This window comes from Pimephales promelas, chromosome 2 (assembly GCF_988280905.1).
Source record: "Pimephales promelas chromosome 2, fPimPro1.hap1.1, whole genome shotgun sequence".
NCBI lineage: Eukaryota > Metazoa > Chordata > Actinopteri > Cypriniformes > Leuciscidae > Pimephales > Pimephales promelas.
The window spans coordinates 77,616-93,419 of NC_142770.1; the positions used below are offsets into that span (position 1 = coordinate 77,616).

The 15,804-nt window shown below is 43.0% G+C and overlaps 2 protein-coding genes across 2 annotated transcripts; one reads left to right on the plus strand and one right to left on the minus strand.

The window, feature by feature from the left end:
• Positions 1-266: 266 nt before the first annotated feature.
• LOC120486462 (myosin heavy chain, fast skeletal muscle) lies at positions 267-12,313 on the plus strand. The gene is made up of 41 exons (XM_039682518.2): positions 267-285; positions 469-510; positions 911-1,125; positions 1,228-1,371; positions 1,443-1,599; positions 1,817-1,844; positions 2,206-2,320; positions 2,402-2,494; positions 2,585-2,648; positions 2,740-2,838; positions 2,919-3,022; positions 3,124-3,262; positions 3,340-3,458; positions 3,550-3,699; positions 3,788-3,958; positions 4,041-4,347; positions 4,487-4,557; positions 4,637-4,724; positions 4,799-4,916; positions 5,007-5,130; positions 5,228-5,364; positions 5,454-5,709; positions 5,794-6,036; positions 6,124-6,300; positions 6,462-6,607; positions 6,697-6,787; positions 6,888-7,277; positions 7,424-7,550; positions 7,636-7,754; positions 7,854-8,050; positions 8,138-8,321; positions 8,412-8,577; positions 8,667-8,791; positions 8,903-9,211; positions 9,319-9,522; positions 9,616-9,741; positions 10,796-10,966; positions 11,062-11,166; positions 11,249-11,344; positions 11,455-11,586; positions 12,192-12,313. Exons 3-41 carry the CDS (start codon positions 925-927, stop codon positions 12,210-12,212), a joined length of 5,814 nt encoding a protein of 1,937 aa, XP_039538452.1. The 5' UTR covers positions 267-285; positions 469-510; positions 911-924; the 3' UTR covers positions 12,213-12,313.
• Positions 12,314-14,157: 1,844 nt separating this feature from the next.
• Positions 14,158-15,632, minus strand: ora2 (olfactory receptor class A related 2). Its single transcript, XM_039682535.2, has one exon. It carries the CDS (start codon positions 15,505-15,507, stop codon positions 14,614-14,616), a length of 894 nt encoding a protein of 297 aa, XP_039538469.2. The 5' UTR covers positions 15,508-15,632; the 3' UTR covers positions 14,158-14,613.
• Between the last annotated feature and the right edge of the window lie 172 nt (positions 15,633-15,804).

Consider the following 15,804-nt stretch of genomic DNA (forward strand, 5'->3'; position numbering starts at 1 on the left):
TGCTATTATCTCAGCCCCATTATCTGTTCCTCCATCACAATATTCACTTTAAATTAAACTAAAACTAATTAAGACTGGACTGTTAATTACTTCATAGTGATAACATATTTGGCTAATGTCATGATATCGATGAACGGGACAATCAGTTACAAAAATCCCAGTTGAAACGGAGCTAAGAATACATGACCAAATACAGTGAGTGAGTTTTGCTGAGTGAACAGTATTCTGGTCTATATAAGAAGCTGCTTCAGGCTCCTTTAAGGACTGGCTGGAACTCAAAGGTGGGTGAGTTGTTCATCATGCTCTCCTTCTACTATTAACATAATATCACATACTTGTGTACTACAGTTTAGAGATTAAATGGCTAATCAGTGAGATTATTGAGGAGTTTAGAGTGTGGAAGTTGCACTTGTAATTCATGTCATTCAATGCACATATTTGAACTCAAGTTTTTGTCCTTTCTCTTAGCATCTCCTACCTCAGACACATTCTCTCTGGACAGGACAGCAGGTATTACAAATTCAACAATATTATTGATCTGTGTTTATTAGTTTCATGTTATCACTGTGAAGCTGCTTTGATACAATCTTTATTGTAAAAAGCACTATATAAATAAATGTGACTTGACAATTGAGATTAATAAACAGAATCTATATGCATACTTATAATCATTGGTTTCATTTTAGAAGCAAAGAAAGAAAATAAGAGGTCCCATCTCAATTCTTAAGCAAACAGTTGGTTGAATAGAGTACCAAATTGCTTAATTGTTGAAACACTCATAGAGAGCAGCATCATTGCGCTCCACAGTCATAGGAATTAATATGTTTCATTCCACTTGCATTTGTTTAATATTTAGAAGTTATGGAAGTATAAATCCCTTCGCACATTCTCTCTCTCTCTCTCGTCTCAGAGTAAACCGCAACCATGGGAGATGGTGAAATGGAGTGCTTCGGCCCGGCGGCCATTTACCTCCGGAAGCCGGAAAGAGAGAGGATAGAGGCTCAGAACACCCCCTTTGAAGCCAAGACGGCTTACTTCGTGTCAGAGCCCAACGAGATGTACCTGAAGGGTGTTCTTGTTAGCAAAGAAGGCGGTAAAGCTACTGTCAAAACTCTGTGTGGGAAAGTAAGTAGAATTGAAAAGATGTGTTGATCTTGTGTGAAACTGCAAGGTGAAACCAATGAAGAGTTTGTACTAAATGTCTCATCCATGTTTAAAACCTTATAGACGATCACCGTGAAAGACACTGAAATCTTCCCCATGAATCCTCCCAAGTACGACAAAATTGAGGACATGGCCATGATGACCCACCTCAATGAGCCCACCGTGCTGTATAACCTCAAAGAGCGTTACGCAGCATGGATGATCTACGTAAGTCTAAGCCAATCGTGTTTTATTGCCGGGATGGGGCGCAGCATTGTAAAACTCTGTCTCCGTTTCAGACCTACTCTGGCTTGTTCTGCGTCACTGTCAATCCCTACAAGTGGCTCCCAGTGTACGATTCAGTCGTCGTGAATGGATACAGAGGCAAAAAGAGGATTGAAGCCCCGCCTCACATCTTCTCCATCTCTGACAACGCCTACCAGTTCATGCTCACTGGTAAGTGGAGATACACATTTGCAATCCATCCACTTGTGCTGAACTTGAGCCTGCTTACATTTTGCTTAATACACCCACAATTTCTTTATTTAATGGATCTCTCATTAGTATTTTATGTTGTGGTGTACATTTTGTTACAAATTCGACAAACAAACAAAAACTGAAAATACAATCTGTTTAGCGGTTTCACTTATAATAAATACTAAATGTGTTTCAGACAGGGAGAATCAGTCTATCCTGATTACGTAAGTAGGCTATGATGATTAAGGTTATTGTATAAGAATCATCATGTAAATGCTATTGACAGAAAACAGTTTAACACCTGTCTCTTCTGCTGTGGAAAGCTTGTAACGTGGTCATGATATTGCATCGTTCTTATTGGCATGTCCTGGGAAAGAAAGCATAACTGAAGTAAGAGAGGAGTGGGGGAAGCGCTTACTGATAGAGCTGCATGTGTACGAGGTTAACAACAACTGCCGGGATGATGCATGTACATGCACGTTTCACGTCGGACTTTTGTGGATTTTAAAGAAGCACTTACATAAATATCACATAATTTATAATATTCTGAACATGTGCTTTTCCATCTTAAACATGGCCACTCAGTGGAGAATCTGGTGCAGGAAAGACTGTCAACACCAAACGTGTCATCCAGTACTTTGCGACAATCGCTGTATCTGGCGGAAAGAAGACAGAACAACCTACTGCTGGCAAAATGAAGGTGACCAAATAACTGAATGAATCATTCAAAGTACAGTGAATGAATTATTCTGCATGATGAAATTACTCAACTACTCACCAGGGGTCGCTAGAGGATCAAATCATTGCAGCCAACCCCCTGCTGGAGGCTTATGGAAATGCCAAGACTGTGAGAAACGACAACTCTTCTCGTTTTGTAAGTTGCTGTGGCCAGATGAACTGTACAAATTCAGTTAATATTCCAAAGCTGGGAAATACAAACTTTAAAATATTTCAAAATGCTTAGGGTAAATTCATCAGAATTCACTTTGGGACCACTGGAAAACTGGCCTCAGCTGATATTGAAACTTGTGAGTCAACACTCTTTTAAGCTCAAGTATAAATGCTTAATGAGGAGACGAAAATGTGGATAATTTTTCTTTTTTTTTTTGTCTTTGGAAGATCTGCTGGAAAAGTCAAGAGTAACGTTCCAGCTGTCTGCTGAGAGGAGCTACCACATCTTCTACCAGCTCATGACCGGACACAAGCCAGAGCTGCTCGGTGAGAAACCTACAGTAATGTGCATTTCATTTCTGTGTTTGAGAACGCTGTTTAACATACTGCACATCACTGCTTTACAGAGGCCTTGCTCATCACCACCAACCCTTACGACTATCCAATGATCAGCCAGGGGGAAATCACTGTCAAGAGCATCAATGACGTGGAGGAGTTCATTGCCACAGATGTATGTGGACAACTACATTATTATTAGTAGTAGCAGTGTTTTCATTGTTTAGGGTAAGGGATAGAGAATAATGTGTGATTGATTTGGTCAAATAAAAACAGACTGCCATTGACATTCTGGGCTTCACTGCCGATGAGAAAATCAGCATCTACAAGCTGACAGGTGCTGTGATGCATCATGGGAGCATGAAGTTCAAACAGAAGCAGAGAGAGGAGCAGGCCGAGCCCGACGGCACCGAGGGTAAGACGTACAATTGGCACGTACTAAAAACATGTGAACGTTCGCTTCATTAGTGACCGCAAACTGTTCTTCCTCAGTGGCTGATAAAATCGCCTACCTCATGGGCCTCAACTCCGCTGACATGCTGAAAGCTCTGTGTTACCCCAGAGTGAAGGTCGGAAATGAGATGGTGACCAAAGGCCAGACAGTACCACAGGTGATCACTTAAGCATCTCATAGACATTCACAGTTGTCACGGGAAGTAAAACAGAAATGATTTGATCTACACTGACCTTTGAATTTCTCAGGTGAACAACGCAGTCTCTGCGCTCTGCAAGTCTGTCTACGAGAAAATGTTCTTGTGGATGGTTGTCCGTATCAATGAGATGTTGGACACAAAGCAGCCGAGGCAGTTCTTCATTGGTGTGCTGGACATCGCTGGATTTGAGATCTTTGATGTGAGCCTCGGTTTTTTAATGTCTGTGTAAGAATCAAAACATAACTGATAAAGTCAGTATTAAGAACTTGCATCTGCTTAATTGTCAGTACAACAGCTTGGAGCAGCTTTGCATCAACTTCACAAATGAGAAACTGCAACAGTTCTTCAACCACCACATGTTTGTTCTGGAGCAAGAGGAGTACAAGAAAGAAGGCATTGAATGGGAGTTCATTGACTTCGGGATGGACTTGGCGGCCTGCATTGAGCTCATTGAGAAGGTAAGAGGACATTCAGCCAATTAAAAGGACTACTCATTGACATTGTGCCTATACACATTGTGCGTGAATATTTCTTCAACAGCCAATGGGTATCTTCTCCATCCTTGAAGAGGAGTGCATGTTCCCTAAGGCTACAGACACAAGCTTCAAAAACAAGCTATATGATCAGCATCTGGGCAAATGTCCAGCTTTCCAGAAGCCCAAGCCTGCCAAAGGTAAGGCAGAAGCCCACTTCTCTCTGGTGCACTACGCCGGCACTGTGGACTACAACATTACTGGCTGGTTGGACAAGAACAAGGATCCACTGAACGACTCTGTCGTGCAACTCTACCAAAAGTCCTCGCTCAAAGTGCTGGCCTACCTGTACGCCACTCATGGGGCCGCTGAAGGTACGGCCATTTGCATCTCCTCCATTCCTTTGTGTTACGACACAATTAGACATTCTCTAATAGTGATTTATTGAAAGGGCTGATGGAAAGCAACACAAGGACAATGAAAAAAAAATTTTATTTTGTTGACATAAAACAGAGGGAGGAGGAGGAAAAAAGGGAGGCAAGAAGAAGGGTGGTTCCTTCCAGACAGTGTCTGCACTTTTCAGGGTAAAACAGATTATCTTTTAATGAAGAATGTGATTTGTTACACCATTAAAGATTAGACTACTGACAAACATTTCCACAGGAGAACTTGGGAAAGCTGATGACTAACCTGAGGAGCACTCACCCTCACTTTGTGCGCTGCTTGATTCCTAATGAGTCCAAGACTCCAGGTAACCCTAATCCCCGAAGACTCCCTGAAGGGTTAGAAAACATCTCTGGAACCTTAAGAACATTTTCATTGCAGGTCTGATGGAGAACTTCCTGGTTATCCACCAGCTCAGGTGTAATGGTGTGCTAGAGGGCATCAGGATCTGCAGGAAAGGTTTCCCCAGCAGAATCCTCTATGGTGACTTCAAGCAGAGGTAAAGAGATGATGCACCACATAATCTTCAGCATTTTATGAATGTTTTTTGGCTCCACGAGAACATGACTCTCCTCTGATTGTCCTCTAGATACAAAGTATTAAATGCTAGCGTCATCCCTGACGGGCAGTTCATTGACAACAAAAAGGCTTCAGAGAAACTCTTGGGCTCTATTGATATTGACCACACTCAATACAAGTTTGGACACACCAAGGTGAGCTGCACAACAAATGGCTAAGCTCAAATCTACAGTAGACAAGAATGGCTTCCACGATATACAGGAAACATCATTATACTGTATGTTCATGCAGGTGTTCTTTAAAGCTGGTCTGTTGGGTACACTGGAGGAGATGAGAGATGAGAAACTAGCGACGCTGGTTACCATGACTCAGGCTCGGTGCCGTGGCTTCCTCATGAGGAAGGAGTTTGTCAAAATGATGGAGAGGAGGTGGGTGAAATATACATTATTTCATTTTAAATTAAATAAATAAAATGTAATATTTTTGTTAAACTAAAACCAGAAACTCCGTCTCCCAGAGAGTCAATTTATTCCATCCAATACAACATCCGCTCGTTCATGAATGTGAAGCATTGGCCATGGATGAAGCTGTACTTCAAGATCAAGCCTCTTCTGAAGAGTGCAGAGACGGAGAAAGAAATGGCAGCCATGAAGGAGAACTTTGAAAAAATGAAGGAGGATCTAACAAAGGCATTAGCCAAAAAGAAGGAGCTTGAAGAAAAAATGGTGTCACTTCTTCAGGAGAAAAACGATCTTCAACTGCAAGTTACATCTGTGAGTATTTTAGCTCTAATTGATCCTAATATGAATGCTACAGCTATGAACAAGCCATTAAACTCTATCCATCTCAATGAATAGGAATCTGAAAACCTCTCTGATGCTGAGGAGAGATGTGAAGGTCTCATTAAAAGCAAGATCCAGCTCGAGGCCAAACTCAAAGAGACAAGCGAGAGATTGGAGGATGAGGAGGAAATCAATGCTGAACTGACGGCCAAGAAGAGGAAACTGGAGGACGAATGCTCTGAGCTGAAGAAAGATATTGATGACCTGGAGCTCACCTTGGCCAAAGTGGAGAAGGAGAAACATGCCACAGAAAATAAGGTCAATAATATTTTCACATGTTCTTCACACTGCTGATTGTCTAGGATTGTCTTGAAAATAAAACCAGTGAACAACGTTTCCATTTAGGTTAAAAACCTGACGGAGGAGATGGCCTCTCAGGACGAGAGCATTGCCAAGCTGACCAAAGAGAAGAAAGCCCTCCAAGAGGCACACCAGCAGACTCTTGATGACCTTCAGGCAGAGGAAGACAAAGTCAACACTTTAACTAAATCTAAGACAAAGCTTGAGCAGCAAGTGGATGATGTAAGATATTTAGCAGGAGAATAACCCTTTTTATTTGCCATATTCGGTGTGAGAATTGCATTTAAATAAATGTAAATGTCATTTAGAAAAAATCATGAATCGATAGGAAATTATTTTAGTCTCTATACCAGAATTAAATGCTCTGGTTCCTGTCACAATAGCTTGAGGGCTCACTGGAGCAGGAGAAGAAGCTCCGTATGGACCTTGAGAGAGCCAAGAGAAAGCTTGAAGGCGATCTGAAACTGGCCCAAGAGTCCATAATGGACCTGGAGAATGACAAACAGCAGTCAGAAGAGAAGATCAAAAAGTGAGTGGACATCAGTCTTCACACAATTACACATTTAATAAAAACTGAGTATTCTGCACATACTTTAAAAAACAATGCTTTAAAAACAGGAAAGACTTTGAGATAAGTCAGTTTCTCAGCAAGATTGAGGATGAACAGTCTTTGGGAGCACAGCTTCAGAAGAAGATCAAAGAACTTCAGGTAACCCTAACGTTTTCTATGTGAAACTGTGAAGTAGTTGCAGACCTGGGAAAACCCATGTTGCCAATAACACTGCATACATTTTTCTTTGTTTATTTAGGCCCGTATTGAGGAGCTGGAAGAGGAAATCGAGGCAGAGCGAGCCGCTCGTGCCAAAGTGGAGAAGCAGAGAGCTGATCTCTCCAGGGAACTTGAAGAGATCAGTGAGAGGCTTGAGGAAGCGGGTGGTGCCACTTCTGCCCAGATTGAGATGAACAAGAAGCGGGAAGCTGAGTTCCAGAAGTTGCGTCGTGATCTGGAAGAGTCCACCTTGCAGCATGAAGCAACGGCGGCGGCTCTCCGAAAGAAGCAGGCCGACAGCGTGGCTGAACTCGGAGAACAGATCGACAACCTTCAACGGGTCAAACAGAAGCTGGAGAAGGAGAAGAGTGAATACAAGATGGAGATTGATGACTTGACAAGTAACATGGAGTCTGTGGCTAAAGCAAAGGTATACTATTGGGAAACTTCTAATGAAGATTTAGTTTTAGTTTTACAAAACTACTTTAACTTTAACAGCTTGAAGTATAGGTAATTGCCAAAAGAACAAACCGCAAAGAGGTCAAAACGTTTTTTACATTTTTATAATTCATGAAGGCAAACCTTGAAAAGATGTGCCGGACATTGGAAGACCAAACAAGCGAGCTAAAAACCAAAAACGACGAGTTTGTACGCCAACTTAATGATTTAAATGGACAGAGGGCAAGACTGCAAACTGAAAATGGTAAGTAATGCGATGCCAGAACCCAAAACTGTCCTCATACAGCTCCTGTGGACACTTATATAAATTACCCCCTGTCTCATTCTAGGGGAATTTGGGCGTCAATTGGAGGAGAAAGAAGCTCTTGTTTCTCAATTGACAAGAAGCAAACAAGCTTATACTCAGCAGATTGAGGAACTCAAAAGACATATTGAAGAAGAGGTTAAGGTATGTACCTAAAAATATGCTTCTACTTTCTATTATCAAGTACCGTGAATAGCTATGAACACAGCGGTGTGCAATAAAAGGAAACCTTTTGACTTCAAGGCCAAGAACGCTCTGGCCCATGCGGTTCAGTCTGCCCGCCATGACTGTGATTTGCTCAGAGAGCAGTTTGAGGAAGAGCAGGAGGCCAAAGCTGAACTCCAGCGTGGGATGTCTAAGGCCAACAGTGAAGTGGCTCAGTGGAGAACCAAATATGAGACTGACGCCATCCAGCGCACTGAGGAGCTTGAGGAATCCAAGTAAACACATCAATGGGAAAAGTCTCACTACATTTAATGTGAATAATATTAGGAAGATTTCATTTCAATTTCATTTCACTTCCTCAGGAAAAAGCTGGCCCAGCGTCTGCAGGATGCTGAGGAATCAATTGAGGCGGTGAACTCAAAGTGTGCCTCTCTTGAAAAGACCAAGCAGAGACTGCAGGGTGAAGTAGAGGATCTCATGATTGATGTAGAGAGGGCAAATGCACTGGCTGCCAACCTTGACAAGAAGCAGAGAAACTTTGACAAGGTAAGAAAGACGTGGATAGCGTATAAACCTAAACACTGATGAACCGAGGACTTGGCTAATTAACAATGACTACATTTCTTTAATTTTCAGGTGCTAGCAGAGTGGAAACAGAAGTATGAGGAAAGCCAGGCGGAACTAGAGGGTGCTCAGAAAGAAGCCCGTTCTCTCAGCACTGAGCTTTTCAAAATGAAGAACTCCTACGAGGAATCTCTTGACCACCTCGAGACACTGAAGAGGGAGAACAAGAATCTGCAACGTAAATGCAACTTTTATTTGTACACCAAGGACTAAAAAATGAGATGCATTTGAACAGATGTGTACATTTCTGCTTTTTAAACCCTTTAGAGGAGATTTCTGACCTCACTGAGCAGCTTGGAGAGACTGGAAAGACAATTCATGAACTAGAAAAGGCAAAGAAGACGGTGGAGTCTGAGAAAACAGAGATCCAGACTGCGCTTGAAGAAGCTGAAGTATTGTTATTTAATACTGTCAAACCATGGCAAAAATACTGTTCTAACATGGTGAACATTACATGATGTTCCTGCCAGGTTGATATAATTCTTGCTTGAACTGTCCATCAGGGCACCCTGGAGCATGAAGAGTCCAAGATTCTTCGTGTGCAGCTGGAGCTAAACCAAGTGAAGAGCGAGATTGACAGGAAGATTGCTGAGAAGGATGAGGAGATGGAACAGATCAAGAGAAACAGCCAAAGAGTGATCGAATCCATGCAGAGCACACTGGACGCTGAGGTCAGGAGCAGAAATGATGCCCTGAGAGTCAAAAAGAAGATGGAGGGAGATCTGAATGAGATGGAGGTCCAGCTGAGTCATGCCAACCGCCAGGCTGCTGAGGCCCAGAAACAGCTCAGGAACATCCAAGGCCAACTCAAGGTATCTTTCTGTAGAACGTGGATTGCATTAAGTATTGAATGTTTGACGATATGAATATGATATATAACCAAAGCAAGAGAACTCACAAAGAAAGAATGTTGCCACAGGATGCCCAACTGCACCTTGATGAAGCTCTCCGAGGACAGGAGGACATGAAAGAGCAGGTGGCCATGGTGGAGCGCAGGAATAACCTGATGCAAGCAGAGATTGAGGAGCTGAGAGCTGCACTGGAGCAAACAGAGAGAGGCCGCAAAGTGGCGGAGCAAGAGCTGGTTGATGCCAGCGAGCGTGTGGGACTGCTGCATTCGCAAGTATAGAAGATTACTAAATACTTGGAACAAATTCAGGATACATGAAAAACTTTCATATAAATGTACACTAAACTAATTGCTTGCATCCCACAGAATACAAGTCTTATTAACACCAAGAAGAAGCTTGAGACTGATCTGGTCCTTGTTCAAGGTGAGGTGGAAGATTCAGTCCAGGAGGCCAGAAATGCAGAGGAGAAGGCCAAGAAGGCCATCACTGATGTGAGTGTTTACTTTATGCTTCTTCTACTTTATACAGTTATTTGACTTTGTGTTTAGGTTCATGTGGTAACAAAGGGAATATTCATCGAATGTATTTTTTGCTGTGAAGTGAAGCAAAGGCCAAGTGTCCTCTGCATTTAACCAATCCAAGTTAGAGTTAGGAGTATTGAGCAGTCTTTTTCTTTTCTTTTTTGTGGCATCCAGAGAGCGATTGGGGTTATGTGTCTTGTTGAAGGGCTCTTCAGTCATTACCTGCGAGAATTGAGAATCAAACTCTCGACTTTCGGGGTAAAAGTCTGACTCTCTAACCATTAGGGAAAAAATGGTAAATGGACTGCATTTATATAGCGCTTTCACAGACCCAATGGCCACCAAAGCGCTTCACATATGGGGTGGTGATGGCACAGTGGGTGAGACACATGCCTTTGGTGTGAGAGACCCGGGTTTGAATCCACTGTGAGACACCAATGTGTCCCTGAGCAAGACACTTAACCCCTAGTTGCTCCAGAGGTGTGCAACCTTTGACAATTACATTTATTAATTTAGCTGACGCTTTTATCCAATTCGACTTACAATTGCTATTTATGTCAGAGGTCGCAGCCTCTGGAGCAACTAGGGGTTAAGCGTCTTACTCGGGGACACATTGGTGTCTCACAGTGGACTCGAACCCGGGTCTCTCACACCAAAGGCATGTGTCTCATCCACTGCACCACCACCACCATATTTAGCAATTGTAATAAATTGTAAATTGTAAAATTGCTTTGGATAAAAGCGTCAGCTAAATGAATAAATGTAAATGTACCATATTGCCTCACATTCACCGATTCACTCACTCATTCATACACCAACGGCGGTGTTAGCCACGCAGAGCGCCATCCATCGTCGGGAGAAGCTGGGGTTAGGTGTCTTGCTCATGGACACCTCGAAACTTGGTTAGGTGAAAAGATTCGTCCGGTTTGTAGAGAATCTGCATGAAGCACTGAGCCACTGCCGCCATTAGGCCACAACTGCCCATCTATATTGGTTAGTTCACTTAAATTGGCTTATATTTCAGGCTGCCATGATGGCTGAGGAGCTGAAGAAGGAGCAGGACACCAGTGCTCACCTGGAGAGGATGAAGAAGAACCTGGAGGTGACTGTCAAAGACCTGCAGCACCGTCTGGATGAGGCCGAAAGTCTGGCTATGAAGGGTGGAAAGAAACAGCTCCAGAAACTGGAGTCCAGGGTAAATTTGAGTGTTCAGGAGCTTAACAAAACTCATTCTTAGATGTACTGGTCATTACAGAGAATGACAGGCAAAACAATAACTCTCTACTGAAGGTGCGCGAGTTGGAGTCTGAAGTTGAAGCCGAGCAGAGACGTGGTGCAGACGCTGTGAAAGGAGTGCGCAAATACGAGAGGAGAGTGAAGGAACTTACCTACCAGGTAAAACTACTTTTATTAGAAATTGACCACCGTTTCCAATATACAGTTTAACTAAGACCGTGACCAATATTTACACCCAAAGACCGAGGAAGACAAGAAGAACGTGACCCGACTGCAGGATCTGGTAGACAAGCTGCAGCTGAAAGTGAAGGCCTACAAGCGCCAGTCTGAAGAAGCTGTAAGTCTAATATCAAACCTTGAGCATGAAGTTTTAGTATCGACAAGAACATCCAGAGCCATGAATGCACTGCTCTGAAACGGGTCGAATGTCTTGTGTAATGGTAACAGGAGGAGCAGGCCAACACTCACCTGTCCAGGTACAGGAAGGTGCAGCATGAGCTGGAGGAGGCTCAGGAGCGCGCGGACATCGCAGAGTCCCAGGTCAACAAGCTGAGGGCCAAGAGCCGCGAAGTTGGAAAGGTAACAGTCAAACCTGTACTACCATGATTCACAATAGCTGGCTTTCAGTCCCGCGCAAAATTGGATGGAGGAAAGTCCGTACTGTACTAGTTTACACGCTATTACAAGAGAAAGATGTAAACAAAAAAAATCAAACATATGTTGGACGTGATCCTTACGCTATGAAGAGGAGCGATTTTTCAACTCAATTGAAAGATTTTCCAGCCATCGAGGCGCTAGATATCAGCAACTATGAACTACCTCGTCTTGCAGACATACTTTGACTTTTCACAGTTCGGAAACATTACACATTACACAAACGTAGCCACTTGAGTTGTTGTATTCACTCATCAGTCATCTTCAAGATTACGAGCAGTTTGGATGTAAACAGTAGTCTGAGCTCACCTTTCCACCCATCCATGTAAAACGTGTGTGAAAGCGTCTGTCTCGTACAGTAACTCGTTCGGCCACTGTATTGAACCTTTAGTCCTGCTCCTGGAGATCAGCGTTTACTTCCAGACCTTGATTATCTGCTTGAGGAGTGTCTCAGGAGTTAGAGACGGATCTACACAGCGCAGGGGAGCTCACGCATTTACTGTAATATTAAATCTATGTTCTTGTTTCAGAGCAAAGAAGCTGAGGAATGAGGGATCACATCCGGACACCGTAGCAAGCCATCATACAATATGAACTGCTTGTGAGATGTCAGCATGCAATTTAGAGACAATAAAAGTAAACCTGAAATCTTCTTGCTGTCGTGTTTCTATCCAGCGCTCCACCGTACGGGGGTGAGGAGCCTCTGCAACAAAACAAATCATAATAAAACAGGAGAATAATGAAGTCCTTTAGAATATTTCTCTCTTTCATTCTGTACATTATTACACTCTGATGCTTAATTTCACTTAGTAGTATCAGCCATTTAGTCATTATAAAACATAAATCAAATAATTATTGTATCGCTGCATCTCTATTTAAATCCAGGAACCGACTTAACAAACATTACACAAGTGTTTGACCCACAGCCATTACATATTTAAAACAGTAATATCCTATACTAAACCTACACTAATACTGACAAACTATAATTCGAAAGCTTACAATCTGTAGTTTTCATATTTGGTGATTGTTTTTCAAAATAAAGTACAGAGGAGCCGTAATTTATCAATTTGCAACAAGAGGAATATTTAAACCTGTATTTTGAAATAGTGATGAACATGAAATCAGGAAAGAATGTTTGTTTTCATTCAAAAAATAACATCCATTATTTTATTTTTTTTAGAAAAGAAGGTCTGAAAATGTTATAAATTTAAAGAAAATAATTATAGATTTAGCATTTGTGATGTGGCAGCGAGATAACCCACATGCGTCTTCTTTTTATGTGATTATTGAGGTTGAATTCATATCAAAATATGCCAAACTTCCCTTACTACTTCTAAATAGGATGCCTACTTCATAAATTGTATGAAAATTGTGGAAATAGATAGGTTCAGATCACTCAAACACATGTGGAAATGGAGGCGTGATGGAAATATGGGCAGTAATGGAGTCTGGTTGTGAGTGACCAAGTGAAAAAGTGTGGTACAGCGAACAAACAAAATCTTACTGAAAGCTTATTTTTTAAGATATCAACCTAACATTTGAAACACAACTTGTTCAGAGTTTGATGCAGTTTCATTAGGTTTTGGAAAAATATATTTGATATAAAACACGAATCATTTAATTTTTACATTTTCATAAACTCAAACTTGTTTCACTTTCTTAATTTATTTCTTAACTTCTACAAAAATCTGCCAAATGTCTTCTGTAAAACAAGACCAATCTTGATCTATTCCAAAGCATTCTTGAATTACAACCATTTAAGTTCAGATCATCAGATCAGCAACACCTAAGAGGTTAAAGTTATTAACCAGATGATTGAAGACTGTTAAGTTCCCGGATACACTAAAAGAGCTGCTGAACATCACCCTTGTAATTATATTATAAGTCCAAAACTCTCCAATGTCCATGGCATCCCTGTGCAATAACACACACTCAAACGGTGTTCATTCACTCCATTACTAGGATTTTCAGCTATTATTCGGACATATTAGAATGATCACCGTTCAATCAATTTACCATACATGACAATATAAAGAATCTTTTCCAGATCAAAAATACAATACCTCAAGGATGACTGAAAACCTGGCATGTCAATGATCATTAGATCAAGGGACAATATGATAACCAAATATTTACACATCCATCATCAATTGTTTGCTGTAGGCTGTTAAAATTTGTGTCAAGTATAATTTATATTTTACTTGCCTTTAACTTGATGATTTCTCTAAACTACCTAGCAATGCCTTCCCAACCCAAGTAAAATAGCCCAGGTACATCCACAGAAACTCATGTAAAACACATGTAACGTTAATAATAAACTTACTTTATGAGCTGTTCTTCTCTGAAGAAAGATCCTCACAGGCTGAAAGTGAACCAACCAAACATGAAGGAATCACCTATCATGGGTTTATAACCCAGTAACTCATCCTATCACAAATAAATAAAGACATCATTGTTTATTTTTAGATAAGGAACTTTAATGAAAAGCTGTGGACGGACACTGATGTCCTCAGCTGCAGTTAATACTCTCGAATGAATTAACCTTGAATGGGGTTACATGTTTATGTAAATTACTTGCGAGATGTTTCATAATGTCCTCAAAGTCAACAGTGATTATAAGACATTTGGTTTAATTTCTTCACTCGTTTCATTTCTTTCTCATCTAATGATGACTAGTCTACTCTTCAGCGATGGGTTAGACATCTATTACATTCTCACTGACAGCCCAGATTCAGCCTGGTTTAGCCTAGCTGTCTGGGCTGTGTTTGGGCGCTATTAGACGTCTTAAAAACGCAGAAGTGCTTGCTGGGAAGAAGTTATTATGATGTTGAACAGGAATCCCAGCTGTGATCTGAGAAATGCGACAGAGAAACTCCTTAAAGAGCGCTGGCACACACTGAGCCCGTAAGCGCTCCCTCATCAGTTCCTGTGGTTGATGTGCTCGTGACGTTAGCAGCGTCTCAGAGCGTCTCCGGCTCTCCGGCTAACTCTCGTGTTGGAGACGATGATGACGACGGGACTGACGGCGGCGTAGAGCGAGGAGAAGAAGATCCTGAGGTCGGAGATTAGCGAAGAGCCGAGCGTCTGAGGCACGCTGAGCGTATAAACCCACAGGCCGTTGTCCACGCCGTAGAAGAGCAGGTACAGTGAGACTAGCGTGATCACGCCGAGAGCCGCGCGCCGCTCCGCTAATGACCCGCCACGAGCCGTGGCCTGCCGGCGCCGCAGGAATGCTAGGAGCAGAATGCTAGCAACCGCCATCAGCGCCATCGGGACCACGTCTCTCCCCACCTGGGCTGCGCCGTTAGCGTCCCGCGCTAGCCTTGACGGGAAGTTCAGGAAGCAGAACTCCACATTGATGGCGTTCAGCGAGAGCTTAGAGTCGTTCCGCGTCGCGATGGCGAACAGCAGCGGAGCCGCGCTCATCGAGCCGTTGATTAGCCACAGCGCCAGGAACACCACACACAGCGAGCGGCCCAGCAGAACGCGAGCGCTAGCGCGGCGCGACCCCGGCGGAGACACGCTCAGGCACTGGTATGCGCTCAGCACGAAGGTCAGCCAGATGGACAGAGACCTGGTGGTGCGGTAGACGAAGATCACGGCCTTGCAGCCGCTGTCGTCAAACACGTACACGGAGAAGGAGGCTAGCACCTCCAGCACGCAGCGCACCGACAGGTTAGCCAGGTTAACAATCGCTAGGTGCAGCACGATGGTGTCGGCCGGCGAGAGACGCTCCTGATACGCCAGCGAGAGGAAGGCGAAGATCACAGCGATGTTCCCCGGGACTCCGGTCGCCGCGAGAGAGAGGAAGAGCAGGCCTCGCGTCAGAGCGCTCGCGTCCATCTCACACACACACACACACACTCTTCTGAACGCTGCTGTGATCTGTGCTGGTTTATAGTGGGGTCGGAGCCGTGGGACGCTGATGTTCGGGACGGTCCAGTGCCTTCAGTCTCAGATCAATTACACCAATGATGTGCAGCTGAGCGAGTCTGTCCCCGACGAGTGCAGCGACACGATTGCAGACGCTCCAGCGCACATCAAGACATGCTTTCTGAACCTTCCTGGGTTTAAATGTTTCTTCTTTATTATGTGAACATTAAAGGTGCAGTGTGAGATATTCAGGAGGATCTATTGTCA

Coding starts and splice junctions, on each gene's coding strand:
- LOC120486462 (XM_039682518.2), top strand. CDS start 925: ATGGGAGATGGTGAAATGGAGTGCTTCGGCCCGGCGGCCATTTACCTC. Junction 7,278..7,423: donor AGTCTGTGGCTAAAGCAAAG/GTATACTATTGG, acceptor TAATTCATGAAG/GCAAACCTTGAAAAGATGTG. Junction 11,345..11,454: donor AGCGCCAGTCTGAAGAAGCT/GTAAGTCTAATA, acceptor TAATGGTAACAG/GAGGAGCAGGCCAACACTCA.
- ora2 (XM_039682535.2), bottom strand. CDS start 15,507: ATGGACGCGAGCGCTCTGACGCGAGGCCTGCTCTTCCTCTCTCTCGCG.